The sequence below is a fragment of the Ciconia boyciana genome, chromosome 8 (genome assembly GCF_034638445.1).
Source record: "Ciconia boyciana chromosome 8, ASM3463844v1, whole genome shotgun sequence".
Taxonomy (NCBI): Eukaryota; Metazoa; Chordata; class Aves; order Ciconiiformes; family Ciconiidae; genus Ciconia; species Ciconia boyciana.
This window is the reverse complement of record NC_132941.1, coordinates 46,096,979-46,116,767: the sequence shown is the minus strand read 5'-3', so window position 1 is coordinate 46,116,767 and position 19,789 is coordinate 46,096,979. Positions and strand designations below refer to the sequence as shown.

Genomic DNA, 19,789 nt, shown 5'->3' with positions numbered 1-19,789 from the left:
GAGACAGTCTTACAGTCCAAGGAAGGACAAGACATAAAGAAGAACATGGCTGACTGTCAGCTAGTAAATCAAACAGTATGAGGATCTAGGGTAATGATGATTTCAGCTTCTGATGGTAAAATGATCTTGACTTGTGTCTACCATAGACATGGAAAGCAAAAGAGATGGTTGCCTGTTATGAATATTTTCTTGTTGTAGCTTTTGGCCTTTTGTACACTACTGTATTTTCTGTTGTGCCATCCAATTTTTGAGGGTCTTCTCCAAAAATAAAATGCTGTCTGCTCTATCTGAATACTAACATGGTCATAAAAGTGGATATTTGCTATTGCAATACATAACACATTTTGATAATTTCTTCTGGTTTGTTGGGTTTTTTTTAAACACTTGGAAGTAAATGAATGAATTCAGACTTTTTGGAGGCAGAGGGACTTCTATTTAGCTCAAAGCAGAAGAAAGCTGTTTTGAAGACTGAAGGAATAAAATAGAATGCCAAGAGAAACATGGCTAGGAAGAATGGAGGAATAATTACTGTGAAGAGCTTATTCGTTAAGTCCAATAGAACTTTCTTTTGTTTTGCTAAGGTTTTCTTTTTTCTTCACTTTCTTATGCCCAGCTCACAGTTACCCTGCAGCATCCCATAAGCTCCCTTTGCCCTGCTCCGAGCACAGCTGCACCCTGCAATAATAAACCAGAATTTTTCGGATTGAGCAATATTTAAAACCCAATAAAATTCCCTTCTTTCACTTGTTTTTTTCTGCCAGAAAGACCCATCAAAATCTTATCTGCATTGTTTATTGAATCTGAAGGATTTTGCTGCTCATAAAAGACACGCACACCCCCTTAGACCATCAGTCTCTGCTTTGGTGTACTGCTTTGGTGTCTCTGGATTGGCAGGGGGCTGAAAGTGACATCAGTCTACAGGGCTTTAGATCTAATGCTCCCGTGTGCGTCAGGTAATCCAATTGAGTTCTTATATGTCGACGGACCCAGAGATTTATATTGAGCCAGTTCCTAAAAGCTGACTCTTATTACCTGGTTGGGTGAACTACTAAAAAAAAAAAAAAAGAAAAAAAAAAGAAAAAAAAAAGAAAAGGAAGGCATGTAAACAGCCTCAGCAGACATGACATTGCCCTCAACTTCAAACCAGGAACTGCTAGGCTTGGCTTGCAAGCAAGAGAAGGAACCTTACTGTTTACTTGCTTAGCCACTTGCCAGACCGCACAGTGCTTAGTTACGAGATATAAACAAAGTGGTAGAAAGAGAGAAAGGAAGAAAGAGAAAGAAAGAGAGAAGACAGAAGGAAAGAAAGAAAGAGAAAGAGAGAAAAAACAAGCACAGAAGTCCAAGCAAGTCCTGAATATGTTTAATGTGACATTTAGAACTATGATGATCTAAACAATCAGTATTGGGCAAAAATATAGAAGATTTCAGACTATTCTGGATGCAGCATCTGTCCAACTTGTACAGGTAGGTTCTTAGGTATTTCTCTTAATCTCATTATCAATTAAATAAGTATTAAAGCATTCATCTTCTTGGCTTTGTACAGCAGTATCTAATATTTACTCTGTGGTTTTTTTACATTAAAGCTCATTTCATTTCTCTCAAGTCATTAGCTAATTCTCATTAGAAGGCTGCTTGCTTGTATGAAAAATGATAATATAGAGTTGGTCAGATTGTGGTCCAGAATGTCAGTGCTCAGTCCCTCCTGCCTTCTTCTGGAGTTAGAAACATTCACTTGTGACAGAACTTCGTTGATAAAAATTCAGAGTACCTCAGCCTATTTTTATTTTCTATTGAAGGCAAAGGAATAGAAGGCATTAAATTGTTACTGCTCTTATGGCAGGGATAACTCTTCATTTGTATACCACAGTTCACATGATTCTGGAAAACATGTTTATGTTATTTATTCATGGATTTATACTGAGTACTATTATTTAGGAATCAGCACTGAACTCCAAACACCAGAAAGACATGTCTCTAGTGATTATAACCTGGGACTAAAGACTCTCAATTAAGAAACTGGTTTCCTAATTTCTTCTCTACTGCTCTCTAATGTGTTTTTAGACAAGTCCCTGCATTACAGTTTGCAGTTTGTAAAATAAAAGCAGCCTTATTTTATGGAAGTTTTTGCATATGCTTTGTAAACATTACTTATTTAGAAATTTCTAGATGGAAATTCCACAGGAATACAAATAATGGTAATTTACTATTTACATCTAAAGTGGATCACTAATGATAGCAAACTGTACCATCCTCAGTGATGTGGTGAAACAAGGCACTGAGACTTTCTTAGGTGATAGAGCCAGTCAGCATCAGAATCGAGATCAGAAGCTTTGGATATCTCTCTACTGCAAACAAAGGCATAACTGTGACACTTTCAGGACTCAAAAACTAGCTTTAGGGTACCTGTTCAACACATTAACAATAGGCAAACCACAGCAGCATTGACTACAGTAGGGTTAGCTGCTTGAGAAGCAATGGAGAGACTTTGGGAAGCCTGGACAGTATAGGCTAAAATCTTAGCTCTTCATCTTTAATCTGGGACTTCATTTTTCTTTGGCACCTGAACAAGCTAGAGTAAAGCCTGCTCAGGTTCTTTTACATGTGTTGTGGTGCTACCTTTTAACCTCAGCATCAGCACATCATTTGACTCTTCATTCCCAGTTCCTATGTCTGGAATGAGGCTGCCTCATTGCAGAGACTTACATAATGCCTAAAAAAGGACATAAGCCAATAAACATAAAAGAGAAATACTGCTATGGTGCTTGAGTTCTACTGTCCTACTATTTCTGGCACTGCAGCAGCAGACAGCATGTCTTTGAAGCTTCAGTCTTTGAAGCACTAGAATGTAGATTATGTATTAGATGTATTAGATTCAGTTCTAGGCTGCCAGTCCGTTATGCTCTCTTGTAGAATGAGCTTTTAATGAAAGATGCATGAAAAAAATAAAAGAATGGCAGTAGCTCTCTATCACAGATAGATATTCTATGAGGTCCTTGGGATTTTACGTCAGCCAGTGTGGAGGCGATAGGGCATATAAGCTTAGCAAGAACAAACATAGCACCACTTTCTTTTGAATGCAGTTATCCAGTGAGATGTTTTTATGCATTTCTACTGAAATAATATCTATTTGCAAACTGACTGCAGACAGTGTAATAGTCTCCTCTGAAATTCACAGGTAGGTTCCCTTTGAAGTAAAGAGGAAATCAGAATTTGGACTGTAAGTCTGATTCTGTAGGAGGCTGAGTTCTTCTACATTTTCTTTTGGCATCAATACCATTTTGTGTCTTTGAGGAACAATGCCCATGGATCTTGTAGTAAAGCCACATCTTTTAACACCCTTACCACTCAGCTCATGAAATTCACTACAGAGAGGCACATAACCACACTGTTCAGGAATCAGATTTCAACTTTCTCCTTCAAAGATTAGACTTTTTAAAGACTGGCCCAACCCATTAGAAGTTTATTATTTCCTAGCAATGAAATTTGGCTCTCTTCAGCAATGAAATTTTATCCCCCTTGAGTGCTGAATACTTTGCAATAGTCTGGTTAATTCTCCTATTCATTAAAGTGCATGTTTCTAGAAAGGAAATAAAATGAAGAAATTTACATTAGAAGGTGAAAAAATATTGTATAATGAAGGCTGTATCATTACAGCTATAATTTCTGTGGCATAATCTTTCTAAGGAAAAGTCATGCTTTAGCAACAAGGCAACTCCCTTATTGACTTGTCAGTGTTTATAGATTTGGCTCCGCCTGTCTACTTTATTTGAACAGATTTTTTTGACATCATTTTAAGTGTTTATTCAAATTATAAACCCATAAATTTCCACCCCATATTTCAGAGAGTTGAATATCATACTTAATGAGATTCATCTCTCTGGTATGAGGAATACAGTGTATTCTCTCCAAAATTATAATAACAAGTGTACAATGAGTCAGAGTATAAAATTTGTATATGGAATATATATGAATAAATCAGATTATGATTTAAATTAATTTTAAATTAGATCTTTCAAAAATGTGCTCTTTTCAGTCTCTTCCAACTTTTCACGTAGCTAAAATTTATTGGTATTTTATGGACAAGCAGCATTGAAATATAGTAGGTTGTACTTAAGCAAAGTAATTAGTAATTATCCAGCTTTTTATCCAGTTATTATGCTTATATTTCCAGGTAAAAAACATGTTGTCATGAATGATAGCATGTATCAAGAACTGACTTTAAATACATTAAAGGGTTACTGTATTGGCCCTAAGATGCATTATATACACAAGAAGCTCAGAGTTTAATTTAGACATTTAAAGTCTAAAGTACACAGTGAGGGCATCTAATCTCCCCAGATTCTCTCCTTTTTTTTTTTCTTTAAACTATTCATACAGTTATGATTAAGATATCATATTACATTTATTTTCAATACAGTTTTTTCTGCATTTCCCATAAGATTATCAGTAACAGTCATTAGTTTGGTGATAGCAACAACATTACCTTAATTCAATTTTAACTACATTTTAATATATTTTGAGAATTTACTGTTTGAGAATTTACTTGGGTTTTCAATTTTAAATGTTACAGATGAATAGTGCCTATAAAAACAATATATTTAGTTGTCATTTCTTAGTAAATAATTTCTATACTATATTTTTGGTAAGCTTAATTTGTCTTATGGAAGAGTACTATTCTTCAAAACCAAAATATAACCTGAAGTATTAAACCAGAACTGTCATCAACACAATAGATGCAGTCAGACCTTACCCAAAGCTCACAGTTACAGACTGAAGTGATCATCTTCTTTCCTCTGTAGCCAATTGCACGTTATAGTTTTGTGGATTGTTATGAGTCAGATGCAAAACAAAACAGGTTTAGGGTTCTCACTGACAGTCAGTTTGGGCCCAGCTTTCAGTGCTTCTTCAGTATCTCCTAACTACTTAGTCCTAGTTATCTTGGAGACCAACACCTCTCAAAATCTCCATACAGTATTCCTAATTACGGGGTTTGGATTACTTTTTCAAACAAGCAAACAACATGCAGCCTTGAGCAACAAAAGATTATGATCCTCATGTGAAAATTGTTCATTTAAGAATATTTAAGTGGTGTGAGGCAGAATTATTTCACTGATCCCAAACTGTCTGTAGAGACCCAGAATTAGTTTAATACATATGTACTATGCAATAATCTTGTGCCTCTATAAAAAGCAAGCCCTATCTTCCCATTTCAATTCAGAAATGATTCTGTACATCAAATATTTAATCTGTATGCATACTAGGGTAATTTTCAATTTCAAAAATGTCTCTACATTCTCATTTATAACTATATCATATTTAAGTGCATAAAGGAGATCAATTAAGTATCTTCCTGGAGATACCTCCTACAGAATGTAGAGAGGTAATTCTGGCCCTGGTTCAGGTTCGTGCCAAGTGCTGTCCCTGCCACCCTGACTCAGGGAAGTCACAGGCAGTGAGATTGATGCTAGCTGCATCCGTTCCTTCTCCACCTGTGACTACAGAAAGTGTTCTGCCTTCGTCATGTCACATCAATGTACTGCTAGGCTTGGGACAGACTGTTCGTAAATTCTGTAAATTTGCTTTGGAATTATCACTGATGATTTCAAAACTATAGCTCAATCCAAATGTTAATATTGGCCCTATTTTTAATCCCCCTAATTTTGTATTCTAAGTTTGATTTATTGCACAGCAAGTCCTGAGATAGGCTGCAAGAACTTTTCTTGGGGTATTTGGAATTAAAAAAGCATTTGTCTTGCCCTTAGTCAGATATTATTTGTCTTTTAATTTACTTCTAGTCTTCAATAAATTTTCAGTCCCTTTTGATGAAGTTTCCGAACTCTTGTGTCATAAAGATGTAAAGACACAAATTCATCACTGGGCTACTCTTAAACATAATGCACTTCAAAGCAACGTATTACTGTAAGTTATTAATCTTTGAGGGGTGGAACCACAGAGGAAAATCAAGAGATAGGATAGACAGACTGATTTTATCTAGGTCAAAGTCCTCACCTGGGTGTGTTCAGAAGTTACATTACTTGATATGTTAATTAACCCATTGTCCAGCACCTCATGTCAAGTAAAAGGATGCTGACTAAAAATGCATTTTTCTAGCTGCTTTTCATTCTAAAAGATCTTTAAGAATTAGGAAGTCTGTCTTGCTATTCTGTCTACTATGGACCCCTTTTCAGCCCTTAAAATCATTCTATTAGCCCTCCAACACCCTAGGAAAATGTCACTTCAAGTTCCCATCTTTCCTGGCATTTGATCAGCTTATATTTGAAAGCAGATTGCTTGGCATCTTGCAGAATAGCACCTGACGTCCTCTGGCTAAGTCTCTTCTTCCAAAAAGTATTTTTCCCACTTCATCTTGCTGCCACTGATACAAGAAGTTTTGCCTTTGGCTATACTGAAGCAGGATTGGGTCCTCTTGGTTTTGGTCATTTATTTACAGGAGGTGTTTTTAGACTATCAGGCAGCACCTGAGGCCTAAAGAGGACTGCTGGACATAGCTAAGAAATTGGAGTACAACAGCTGAAAGGGATAGAAGGCTAAGAAAAATACTGTATCTAGAGAAAGTTGGCTAAAGACCATCTTTTTATAGACTTGTGTGTAGTTTTATTGGTGTGTCCTTCAATGCAGCAATAGAAGAAACAATTCATGGTCTCTAAAGTTGCCCCTGAAAGTGACTGATGGAGATTCAGATACTTGCACATAGTGTAGTGGTTAAATTAAGCAAAATCAGTATCAGCCAACTTCACGTGTCTTCATGTGCAGTGGGTTTACACCAGCTTACATGTACTGTATAAAATAGACAACTTTTTCTGGATGAAGTGGTGCAAATGGAAGAGGTTACGCTCCAAGCCCCCTCTCACTTGCCTGTCAGTACAAGTCTACACTCATAGTCTCTTAGCAAGGTTAATGGCTGAGGTTAGCAACCTCTCAGATCTGTCAGAGGACCTGCTTATATGGCCTCTCTCTGGCTCACTCATGTCAAAATCAATTAATCACCTCTAGTAGAGGGGCTGTGATGGGCATTTATGTCCAAACCATAAATAGGCAATACACCTTTCTCAGGCACAACTGTTTACAAAATCTACATCTGTTTACACCCTTCAACAGTTTAAAAGCTGGTTAAGTTTCCAACTAGGTATTTTGCAATATACAGATAGAGTAATGAAGCAGAACTGGATGTTCAGTCAGAAGAAAGACAAGACCTCTGCAAGAACAGCTTCCAGGCAGTAAAAATTGAAAGGCATTTCTGGTTTGACAGAAGCCTTTCCAGTTCACAGAATGTTTGGTTCCTACCCAAGGTTAATCCTTTGTTGTTGTTTTTGTGTTTATACAAACTTTTTGCCAAAGTTCTCATTTCCAGTTGTTCTTCAGGATGCTCAAATGGGGCAAATCTGTTCTTGCTCCACGCCTTTAGAAGTAGACCAGAAACAAACTTGACCCCATATTTTCAAAACCTAAATGTGATTTCTCCTTCCTCACCATCTTATTCACTGCTGTGTCCTATGATCTCCCTTTTTCATCTGTTTTTCACCATCATCCAGGTAATAGATTAAAACTTTAATGCTATAGAAACTGATTCGACAGCTGAACCAGCTCCCCAGTAATTTCCCTCAGATAGGCTTGCGTGAAAAGGGCTGTCATTTAGTTAGGAATCCAGATGCTCCATTCCTCTTGAGGATGTTTAATTCACATGACTGTGTTTGATAAGGGAAAGTCAGTTTCCCTTCAAAAGTAATAGTTTTTAGCTCTTTTGTTGTCTTTATACAGTCAACGAAGCAGCAAAAGTAAAGATGAAGGTTGACAAAAGCCAAGTTGCTCCCTTACATTTTACTAAATAAGATTGCCAAATCTAATAAAGCCAAATTGCACATAAAGTGAACCTGGCATATGAAATTACTAATGCGTGATACTTATTAAGTGTTAAATTCAGATGCAAAGCTGTAGTTCATTATCTTTTATAATCAATTCAATTTCTTTCATTGACCCTATATTTCAACGACTGTTTGGATGAAAGCTTGCACATATGATAAAACAAAATGTACCAAAATAGAATAAAATAATTTAGAAAGAAATGTGATAAACAGGTGGATGTTTGTGGCAAAATGACGGGTTAGCCTCACCTCAGTGTACCTTTCATATCTGTGCAAGAAGAGTAGATTAAATTCTTCCAGGGGAAAATCTATTTACTTCAGACAGTCCACGTAATGAATGAATGTGTTGCGAAGATTAGAATGGGGAGGATATTTTAGGCTAATTTGCCTATTTGGATGGCACTACCTTCTTCCATAGAAGTCAGCAGAAGATTTGTCTTTGACCTCAGAGCACAAATTGGCACTGAAAGCCCTTTGCTACTTTTTCCAGGCACAAAAACTCTAACCTCTATATCCTGGCCATACTCCAAAGTGGGTGATTACATTCTGCTGCTCTAATTTTTCCCTGCAGGCTCAACTAGATCTAGCATCATTTCCTGATGTGTACTGTTATTGTGAACAACCAAGTCCCTTTTTGCAAGGTTATTGTTAACTTTTTCCTCCTTGCCTTCTAATTTGTCTGCTTTGCCTTATCAGTTGTAGCTTGTTTGAAGGTCAGAATTGTTTGTTTCTGGATCACAGCTTTTGTTAAATTGAGAGACCATGAATGGTCTCTCAGTGCTACAATGTGCAGTGCTACAATGATAACAATATCTTTATATCACTTTTACTCTCGTATCACATACATAGTGTAGCCTGGCTCTAAAAGGAAATGAAATGTATTTTTTTCCCCAAGCACTCACAGAGTTATATTTTTTGTCAAATATCACATCATGCTGGTCTTGAAAACCGAAAGTAAAAAATACAGCCCCAAATTACAGGGCATTCTAAGCGTGTTTAAAAATCAATTGCCAATTTGCTTGTAAAATAACACATCACTTAACTCTACATTGCATTAAAGCAATAATTTATTACACTTTAAAGAGATTATGATTTCCATGGACATACAATCTAATAATTTTTGGAAGAAATTTGCACATCATTGCTAGCAGAATTCATTTAATTCATACTTAGTATTGATCTGAGACATTACTTTTACTCTTGGAAAAAACACTCACTACAGAAGTTAAGCAGCTCTGGTGTAACTGCTGATTTCACTTTGGCTCTATAAAGCTGTAACGCCTGCACTCTGGATAGCTGTTTATTGAGTAACTTAAGCTAGTTAGAAATATCGGCACTGAAATCACTTGGTGTAAGCACTTCTATCTAAAATAGAGGATGCAGTGCTCCTTCCTCCAGCACGGTCTCAAATAAAACAGCACTAAGTACAGTCTGGTGGATTACCCTTATGGAGAAGCCACACAGATTCTAGCTCTGGGGATGTGAATTGATTGCTTAGTCCCAGTACCACAGGGTTAAGTGAAATGCTATCACAGTAATTTATTATTAAGAGAAATGGTGATGGCTTAGATTAAGAAGATTTGTCTGTCTCTTCTAATTAAGGTTAGGTTCTTAAGAAGCTTTACTATCCTTTGAAGCTACAGAGACTAAAATTAGGACTCTGGTTCTGTTTAAAATGTCACTAGGTTGGTCCATAATCCCGTAGTGATTGCAGCAAGGGATCATTCTTCCAACGTTGTGATTCCTTGTTTGGAAGCTAGTGAGCCAGGACAAGATGCCATGAATCAAAGTTCAAGTAGTCTATTAATCAGCAACAAGTTGGTCCTCCAGAACATCGTAATGCTCTTGCAGTGACCCCTCGAAGACTGCATAATAAATGGGAAGCTGGCAAAGAAATCAGCTGTAGACACAGTAAATTCTATTGCAGGCAGAGAGCAAATGGTAGCAGCAAGTGGGCTGTGTACAGAGGGTGAAGAAATGGTTAGGGGGAAGATCTGTTTTCAGGCGGTAAGTGAAGTCATTTTACAGTGGCATTTATAATCCTTTATATGACAATAGCATCCTAGGCTCGGTATCCTCACTTGGTGGTCTACAGACAATGTCAAAACCTCAAAGCAGTAGATGGATCACTTCCAACTTTTCTCATTATGCCCCTATTTACACAGCATACAATGAACCTATAGAGCTCAGTGTTACAGGATGGTAACAGCAAAAGTGTAAATAAGTTCAAAAATTTTTAGCAAATTTTAAGCTTGGATTCAGTTTTCTTTACAGATGTGTAGACCTAGAGCAGTTCTGCCTAGATTAGTAAATTACAGAAATGTAAAACTGGTGAAATGGAAAAATCAGACCCATTTATGAAGAACAAAACCTTCTTTGACAATATTTAGTATGAGAAAACATTCAGAGGAAAAGAATCATTGATTCTTCAAGTCACAAGTCAGTTTCTAGTTGGCTGGGACTAGGACAATACTTTTCCAACAGGTAAGTCATTAAAATATGATTTACTACAGGATGCCTTTCTCTAAATGATCTGATGCTGCATTGCAGCTGAGACAAAACAGGAAGAGTGTGTGGACCAACATTCTTCTGCAGTACGCCAGGTCTTATGTACCTGTCAGATAGGACAGCGTGCTGGAAGCCACTACATTGCTATTCAGCAGCTCACAGAGGGAATCATCTTTTAATTTGGTTTAGTGAAATAAAGCAAGTTTATATGTATATTTGTATGGATGTTCGGATTTCGTAGGTCTCAGGTATCTGACCAAGAAAATTTCTCATCAATGAATTCAGTAAGAGTCTACAAGTTTTTACTGATCAATCTGCTGAGCAATGAATGAAACTCAATTGCTCGGTTGGACTGTGTTTATAAACCTTTCAGGTTACAGTGCATCTCTTCTGCTTTGCCATTCTTTTTCTCTTAGATTAACTCTGTCATGTTTTTATAGACAAGAGCATCCAATTAAGCAGCAAAATCAATGCCCTGCCATTCAGATAACCACTCACAATGTCTGAACAGCACATATTCATGAAGGATCTCCTGAGTAAAAACTATTTGCCCCACAGAATCTTGTGATTGGTTTCAAATGATTAGTAAAAGGGCTGAAAAAGATTACAGGAGGTCGCTTAGTTCAGTCCCCTTTATTTACTCTTACTCAGATTGAGATAGGGATGAACAATACCTACCTTTTGTGAACAAAGAAGCAGGGTGATTCCCAAAATATTTCTTATTGTGAGAAAAGGGTACAGTTGTAATCAGTATGGTTTGCTTTGAGCAATTCAGTCTACTTCAGTGTGTCCAAAACCTGGTTTCTATTGCAGCAGGCATGAGCAGTTCCTGTGTGACACTGGCCGAGGTCCTGTGGGCAAAAGGAAGCCCTTTGGAGGAAGAAGAAATATGGGCACTCTTGTACCTGGCTACAATGCAGCTTCTGGAGGACCTTCACAAAGGTGAGGTGAAAAGTATCTTCTTATAGTTCTTACTGTTGGAAATTCATTCTTGAGTTATTTTAGCTCTTTAGAGGTTTGGGGGGGGTGTTGAGACAAAAAGCACTAATGGCAATAATAGCATATTGCTGATAAAAATGAGAAATCTTTCAGTGCTGCTGGGATTACATGCAGACTGCTCTGCCTACCTAAGAGATCGTTACACAGTTTTGGTTTTTTTTCCAAATTACACATCAGATATTAGTTCATCTCAGTACAACTATACATGGTGGAACAGGATACAAGAGTCCTTCCTATAGTCTGAATAACATACACACACAGAAAGTGCAGTGCCAGCTAGGATCATGTCCTTCATGTACTGATAGAGGAGGACAGGCAAATCCACATGGCTCCTCATTCAGCTGGTAGGAGACTTTTATCCTTGATCATAATAATGTGACTTATCATAATGGCTAGGCAAGTCATCATGATGAATGCTTGCCAAGAAGGCCAGCTGTACAAGACAGCGCAGCTGAGCAACCTGTCACATTTTGAGAACCGTTTATGACAATGGATATTCCTTTTGAGGGGAGAATGGATGAGATGTGTTCTTACCTCATGAGAATGTAGAACCAAAATAGAAAATGCTGAAAACAAGTGATGTGTAACTTCTGCTATAGCTGGAGGGGTGAATTTTTATTACCAACTAGTTTTTAATGGACTGGAATACTATAGCAAGTTGACTATACCGTCAGTTCTCTATTATCTAGTGTAACAAGAGGATAGAACAGCCCAGACAAGAGAGGCACCAGGAATGTGCACAGGAGTGCAGCACAGAGATACCCACCTGGATAGATTCAGCTCAGGTCCATCACAGCTTATCAACTCAGTGCCAGACACTAAGCTGATACTATGCTCTCCTGATCTCTTGTTTAAAAAAAAAAAAAAGACAAGACTTGTTGGATGTCTATTGAACTGAGATAATCAGCCTATGTTCCCTATGCTGCACCAGATAAGGGTACTATGATCAGAAGATGAAGGGTAAAACAAGAGGAAGTAGGGATGTAGAACCAAGCTGGTCTATAGGTCAAGTGCAAGGCTGCTCAAACCTGTCTTTAGAGACCTCAAGTCCAGAAGTGATGGCAAGTTGGACTCATTCTAAAGGTGAATCCCCAGTGCTCCAGTTTCTTGGAGGGCAGTGAAGGTGAACTGCCTCTGCATAGCATCATCCCTGCTATGACTAAGGCATATCTCTGGCTCCACATCTCTTAATTACAGCTATATTGCTTCTGGAATCAGCCTCTTCTCAGGGCTAGTACCGCCATGTTTGTGCTGCACTGTGCTTGATTTAATAAATCCTGCTAGACCTGGTGATGGTCAGCACCACTTGCTATAGTAGTATTTCCAATGTGCTTGGGCACTGACTGGTTAGGCAGGTATGCTGACTCATTGGCTGACCAGCATTACAGAAGGCCAGGTAATCTTCATCGAGGCTAAAGTACAAGCTGGCTATCTGTTTCTAAAACAAATTTCCCAGTATGTGCTAGTTGTATTTGCATACAATATTACAGAAAATGGGGAAGGAGCAAAAGACAAGACTAGCTGATGATTTTAAGACCTTTAATTTTCTAAAGAAGTAAATGCCACAGCTGTTGCAAATACCAGTGGTCCATAAGTCTTGAATCTCTGGGTCCTCTGGCTATACAACCCTCCTAAGTGTATATGAGTTCCCAGCTTAACATTTTACCCATTTTTACCATCCATTTTCCTGATGTAAAGGTCACCATGCATAAGGAAGAAGTAGCCATTTTTTAATATATAATTTTTAAGTGCTAAAATACCAAAGCATTGAGGGCATGTTTCTGAGCTCTTCTCCTATGGAGATCTGAATGGTCTCTGTTCTCACGGTCTAGACTGAAAAAGAGTGGTTCAACTGCCAACTTTTTTTTTTTTTTTTAACTTACCTGTATTTCCAGGAACCCTATATCTAAATATTGCCATAGTTAATGCAGCTTTTCCTCTTTCTAAAGTAAACAGACTGATCTTAGATGCTTTTTATCATGATTTTTTAATGAATATTTTAATGAAATCACTTGGATGTCTTTGGTCAAATTCACTTAACACATGTATGCAAGTGCGGAGTGTTTGCAGAAGACTACTAAAAAGACCTACTAAAAGTGTCAAGATCTCCAGAATCTGCATATGGGATGTAATTCTGCCTTTCCTTAGGCTTCAGAAATCCATTGAAATCAATATATTGTTTAGATGTGTGAAATGATGTGAGAGAGAAATCAAGTCTTTAACCATCACTGAATTCGAGCTGACAAAATCAGCCAGGCACAAATGAACATGATTCCACTGGCTTCTGGGTACATCTCCAGGAAACTTCAGTGATGGGTTTGGCTATGCAGGTGAGATGCCAGCAATATGATTTTCTGAGCGGAGTGAATGCAACACTAAGAACTCCATTATCTTCAACATTTTTCAGACCCTGACATCTGTGTGATTTGTCCATGGTCAGTACTACTGTCCGCTGAAGGAAATTTGTCCTTCCAAAACAATACATCTGAGATGGAAGCTGTACCTTTCAGTGCACCAGAATTGCTCCACAGACAAAGTAAAAACCAGCGCATAGGACTGACAAAGGTGAGGTATATTACAAAATAAATCTTAACAGTACATCATGAAGACAAGCTTGTGGGTTTTAATGCAGCATACCAGATATCTACTGTCAAACTCCATTTCTAATAACACTGAACAAATTAGGCTCCAGTTAGAAAGATTTACATGTATCTTGCAGCTCACCATTAGATTAGCATGCATGTCAACATCAAAATCAATTTTGAATATCAGTCCTCAAGGTCTGCAGAAATGTATTATTTGTAAAGGCCCCCAGAAAGGAATAATATTTCTATGAACATGATATTTGACCAGATATGGTAATTGTAATCCCAGAAGCAGCAGGGCGGGAGTATCTATACAATCAGAGAGTGGAAGCACTCCCAGGAAGTCAGAAATATGTTCAGCTTTGTTAACAATTTACTTTTCTTCTCCCTGCCAAATGAGTCTCTCTGAGGTACAACACTCAGGTACCCAAAAGTTTTAAATACCACTAGGACCACATCAGTGCATACTTCCCTCAGGTAGAACACAGTAGTTTCAGACTCCCACATAACTGATCACTTAGACGCTATGCAGAAACATGAAGCTTTGGCATAGATGGCTCTTACTCCAGTAATCCTCTTCCTGGACACGACTGCTAGTCAGTCCCGGAGGTAGGGGAGAGCTTTAATCGCCAATGGGAGAGCTTCAAAACTAAGAAAGGAGTTCAAATTTCTTTTCCTACTCATGGCATCATTGGATAGAGGGCAGCCTGGCTCAGCCCTTCAAGCTGAACAACACTCATTGCATGTTATCTAGTCCATAAGCCAAGAGTCACTATTGTATTTTTATATATATTTCCTCTAGTCTAGCTTTTTAAAAAATGATCTGTTTGGCTTCTGCCATTTTGTGACCAAAGACACAAAAAGATGGTCTCTCTAGTATGAGGCCTTTCTGTATTTCATAAAGGGTTTCCTTTTCTGTTTTGACAGATGTTGGTGTATTCCTTAGGAATGACCCTCTATTGGTCAGCAGACTACCAGGTTCCTCCAAACCAGGCCAGTAACACAAACATTTTTGTTTTCTTTTATTCTGTCTTATCTTGGTAGATTCAAAGATTGAGAGGCATAATGTGAAGTCTCAGTAAGAGGGGCTTTATGTTTTGGACCACTAGAAAGAACTGGAAAGCTTGTGTCAAGGTCCAGACTTCACCAAAAATACCAGTTCTTCCAAATCAGGAATTTAGTCAGGCCTCATCTTTACTTTCCTTTTTTTTTTTTCCTTTTTCTTCAAAAACCAGAATTGTTCCCATTAAGATTAATTGCACCTTGCTTTTAAGAGTGAAGATTATTTCTTCCAAGACTGTAATAAGGAACAGGCTGCCCAGGGAAGTGGTTGAGTCACCATCCCTGGAGGTATTTAAAAGATGTGTAAACGTGGCGCTAAGGGACATGGTTTAGTGGTGGACTTGGCAGTGCTAGGTTTACAGTTGGACTCGATGATCTTAAAGGTCTTTTCCAACCTAAACGATTCTATGATTCTAAGATAGGAAAGGCTAAAAGAAAAACATCATGTTGCATGATTGTGGTGCTGCGCACATTTACATGCTTTTTTAAAGAATGGGATGCTGGAATAAAACTAAATAACTCTCCTTATTTCTGAGCAAATTGTACCAGCATCTCTACTAGTTGAAATTTCACATTTCTTGCTTACCCAGAATCCTTCCAAAGATTTGTAGCACACATTTTGCTTCATTTCTATATCCATGCCTTTGATTGCATGTTTTTGATTTGGAGAGCACAAGCTTTTAGCAGATTTAACCTCCCTTTCATAGGTATATATGGTGTAAGAGAAAAGGCTCTATAAGCTAAATGACTCTAAAATTTAAGTATCTGGTCTCTATGGCAACAGTTTTGGCTGGTATAACTCCTCACCTTTTTGAAGCTAATGCTGCCACATGTCTTACTTGCATGAATCTTTAAGATTCACAGTCTAATTAGCAAAGCTGTGGAGCAGACTGAGCTGTTGTCTGTCACCAAGAAGCCCCTTATACGGGCTGATGACCCTCCTTGTAGATGCCAGTTCCCTCCAAGGCTATCCTGGATCCCATTAGAGGCTCCTTTTAGTGCTGTTATGTTGCCTGTCTGGAATTTTCCCAACATCTAAAGGAATTCAGTGACCATTTCTCACCCAGGGTGAAAGGCTTACAGAAATTCCTGGTCCCAGTTTACACAGGATTTCAGACCACTGGGAGATGTCATTTAACAGTACCTCCATTTTGACTCAGTCCCTCCAGCTGAGTGACCAACTACACACCGTCTTGCTGACACTATGTGAAGATCTGCCACATAAAAGACTTTCTCCTGAATCAATTCTGGAAGCATGTGAGGCACATCAGAAAGAATCTGCTTCCTTACCAGCAAATGTCTACATAAAGAAAATGGTCCAGTTTGCTGTGGGAAGTGTCAGTGAGGTAGGTACTACTCTCATACTCTAATCATCTCCTTTTCTTTGGTGAGACAGATAAGCAACAACATGGGATACAGGTAAGCAATTACCTGAAATTAATGCTTGTATGAATTAAGGGGGTGAGATTTGGTTCTAGACTTCTAGGCGGGAAATTGAGTGGGCATGTGTACAAGCAAATGAGGCAACGAAGCCACCTCTCACACCACTTTTACACTCCTGGGAAATAACAGAAATCCATCTTTTGTGCTTATAGTATCTTCATTTCTTTGGTTAATACTGAAGCAATCATAACCTTTACATAGACTTCATATTGCCCAAAGGAATGGACTTTACACAAGAGAAAAGATTTCCCCATTGCTACTCTGATTTCAGACTTTGTGAAATACAAAGAAATCACATTTACATCATACTGAGAATTTCATTCATCGGCCTTGAGTGGAACTGCACATTTGCTATGCAATCAAGCCTGACCACATGAAGTCTTTAATAAGTGAGAACCTGAGTATTTTTCAAGATTCAAAGTATCAACAAACATTTTTTGTTGACAAGCTGAATGAAACTGGAAGAACAGACACTGCAAATATTTTTTTCTGTTTTCAACTAGTATTCATTAACATTCTGAGATGACCTTTTCCCTTGCGCTCTCTATCACTCTATTGCCCACTGTAACAGAGGCTGTCCCCTCTTAAACACAGCTATAGCATGAGAGCATGAAGCCATCAAAACTCAGTCCTGCTCTGTGTTAATCTGAGAAGGTGAAGTTGCTTGCACCAAGCAAATCAGCAGCTTCTGACAAGCAGAGGGCAAGGATCACTGCAGTATGAGAGTCTGAAGTCCACATATCATATGACATTGACTTGCAGTACTACTGTCTTCTAGGTAGGGCGGGTAGTCACCGAAGACAGCACAGCCTCTCAGCTTAACAGAAGTCATGTGATAAGGAAAAGACTGCATGAAAAAATATCAGACACCTCACCGCTGTCCTCCCAGATGAATTTTCACCAAGGTAAAGAAAAGAAAGACTTATAATCTGAACTGTCTAATAAGGATACAACCAGCCTTTTCTGAGTCTTTCCCAAGCTAGGTGAATTGTTTAATTTCATGCTGTAGTGATTACATGTAGTGTTGGATAGGATATTTATTGCTTTACATATAAATGACTTCATAATGGAAAGACTCTGAGGCAAGTCAGCAAGGCTTCTGTTCCTTATTTCCTCAAAGGACAATAGTCTGAGGGCTGTGAAGCAATGATAATGAATGAGCTTGCACAGATTCAACTCTTAAAGCACTTTGCATAAAACTTGTGCATATAAAAAACCCCCTGCTTTCAAAACTGCTTTTGTACTTTGTATACTCCAGTCTGTTTTCGAAGGTGAAGAGTGGGGTTCTGTGGAGTTATCCTGTTGCCATTAAGGAATATATATTCATCCTTCCTATTTGATTACTCAAGCAAAGATTTGTGGTTTCTTTTTTATTTTAGTTCCATTTTTCTATTCAAAAGATGTTTTATAAATTCACACATGGATTGCTGGAGTGATTTCAAGACACAAGGCCACTATATAAATAAACCAGCTCACTTTATAAATAAACCAGCATATACTAATTTCACATTTCATTTGACTAAGATCAAGATTTTATTATTCCTCCGAGTAATTCACTAACTGTAACTAAATGTGGACTTCAGGTTCAGATAGTTCTTTTTTCTAGTCTCTATATTGTACTGTTCACTTCAACAGAAATCTCTGATTTTGGAGCAAGGGGAAGGTTGGCCCAAGCTATGCAGGCTTTTTTTGGATATGCTCAACATTGGGCATATGAACAATCCAATTCCTATACAGCAAATCACATATATGTTCCATTAACTATTCTATTATTTCTATTTAGAAAATATCTAAATATCTAATTATTTCTAAAATTAAACACATGCTTAAATACCTGTGGAACATTTTTATTAGGTATTATTGGTCATAAGAAAAGGACATTCTTTTGAAAACATACAGACAAACCATCCCTCAAATCATTTTGGCTTACTCACTCATTCAGAAACTGAGCTTATAGATTCACGTTTGCATAAGCTGGTGAAAACTCTGCTGCTTCCAAAAGGGATGGTCCCATCTTCAACCCCCTATTAGCCACAAACTCCTGCCATTTCCCTTCTACTCATTCTAGTGATTATGTATCTGGGGTGATCTCTGTGTTTTCTAGGGATTCAGATCTCATGGCTTACACTTGCTGAAGGAGTTCAATGAATCAGGATGTCGATTACATTGAGAACATGTGAGCCACACTTTTCAAGGCAGCATTCAATTTATTTCTTTTTTTTTAATTAAAAGTGATCACCTTCAGAGATTCTGGAAAAGGACAAGAGACAATGCAGCCAAAGTAAAGTTAGGGTGCAACAGAAATATGTACTTCCTAATGACTTTGGGTGACCCCTTAGTGGAATTTCTGCAGCCGACTCTGGTAGTGGATTGTGTCTAGGCACTGTCCATCCAGCACACAGAAAGAATACTTTACAGCTGAAGGTTTTGGGCCTCAGAATATAAGGAAGGAGAACTTTGCAGGTTATCTGCACTTTGCAACATTTCAGTTAAATGTGCAGAATAGAATTAATATATTAGATTTGTTTTATTTGGAGTGATTGAGGAGAATTATGAGAACTATTTTGGGTCAGAATAAGATTATGAAAGTAATAGAATGAAGTTACCAAGCTTTCCTCGGTCCGTAAGGAATTGAATTCAGGGTTAGAAGACAGACAGACGTGGACTATATAAAAATTAGTCATGCCAAATGTTATTTATGTTATCATGCAGATACAATGATTTATAATTAAAGTATGTGATTCACCATATTTCCTTTCTGTTTCCAGACAAAGGGTCCAGATTAATGAATTATAGTCGGTCAACCGAAGATTACAGACAGCTCTCTGTGGACTACAGTGACTCTAATAGTATTTCTGAGAGTATGTCTTTGATACTGTCTAACCGAGGACACAGGAGAGGTAAGATTTTCCTGAAAGGATTATGTTTATGAATTATGTACTCATCTCTTTTGTCCCCTGAAATGTGAGCCTACCCATGTACGGTCAGGTAATAGGTACTCCCATGCACTTGTGGTTACATGACTAGGGAGGTATATTTGTGCTAAGCTGCAGAGAAGAAAGATCCTTTCATATGGGATTCCTTTTTACTTGTGTCCTGCTGTAAAGCTATGTATTCCCTGGTTACCATGCAGCACCATCACCTCTTTCTTGCTTTATGCCCCCTTTGCCAGGTGAAGCTGTTCAGCAGATCACAGACAAAGCCTGACAGCATGTTTCTGGCACATGGGGTCTTGAAACAGATGAGAAATGGTGGAGCTACCCCACAAATGCATTTCATGGGCAATGTCAAGACGGCAGCACTGAA

At 38.0% G+C, this 19,789-nt stretch overlaps 1 protein-coding gene across 1 annotated transcript in view; it reads left to right on the top strand.

Annotated features, from left to right (window-relative positions):
- Positions 1 to 11,212: 11,212 nt before the first annotated feature.
- Positions 11,213 to 19,789, top strand: part of FRMPD2 (FERM and PDZ domain containing 2) — a 42,894-nt gene continuing 34,317 nt past the window's right edge. Inside the window, exons 1-6 of the mRNA XM_072870483.1 lie at positions 11,213 to 11,336; positions 13,801 to 13,958; positions 14,906 to 14,971; positions 16,201 to 16,386; positions 17,262 to 17,388; positions 19,252 to 19,383. Coding sequence (XP_072726584.1) covers positions 11,213 to 11,336; positions 13,801 to 13,958; positions 14,906 to 14,971; positions 16,201 to 16,386; positions 17,262 to 17,388; positions 19,252 to 19,383 — 793 coding nt within the window. The remainder of the gene's footprint in view (positions 11,337 to 13,800; positions 13,959 to 14,905; positions 14,972 to 16,200; positions 16,387 to 17,261; positions 17,389 to 19,251; positions 19,384 to 19,789) is intronic.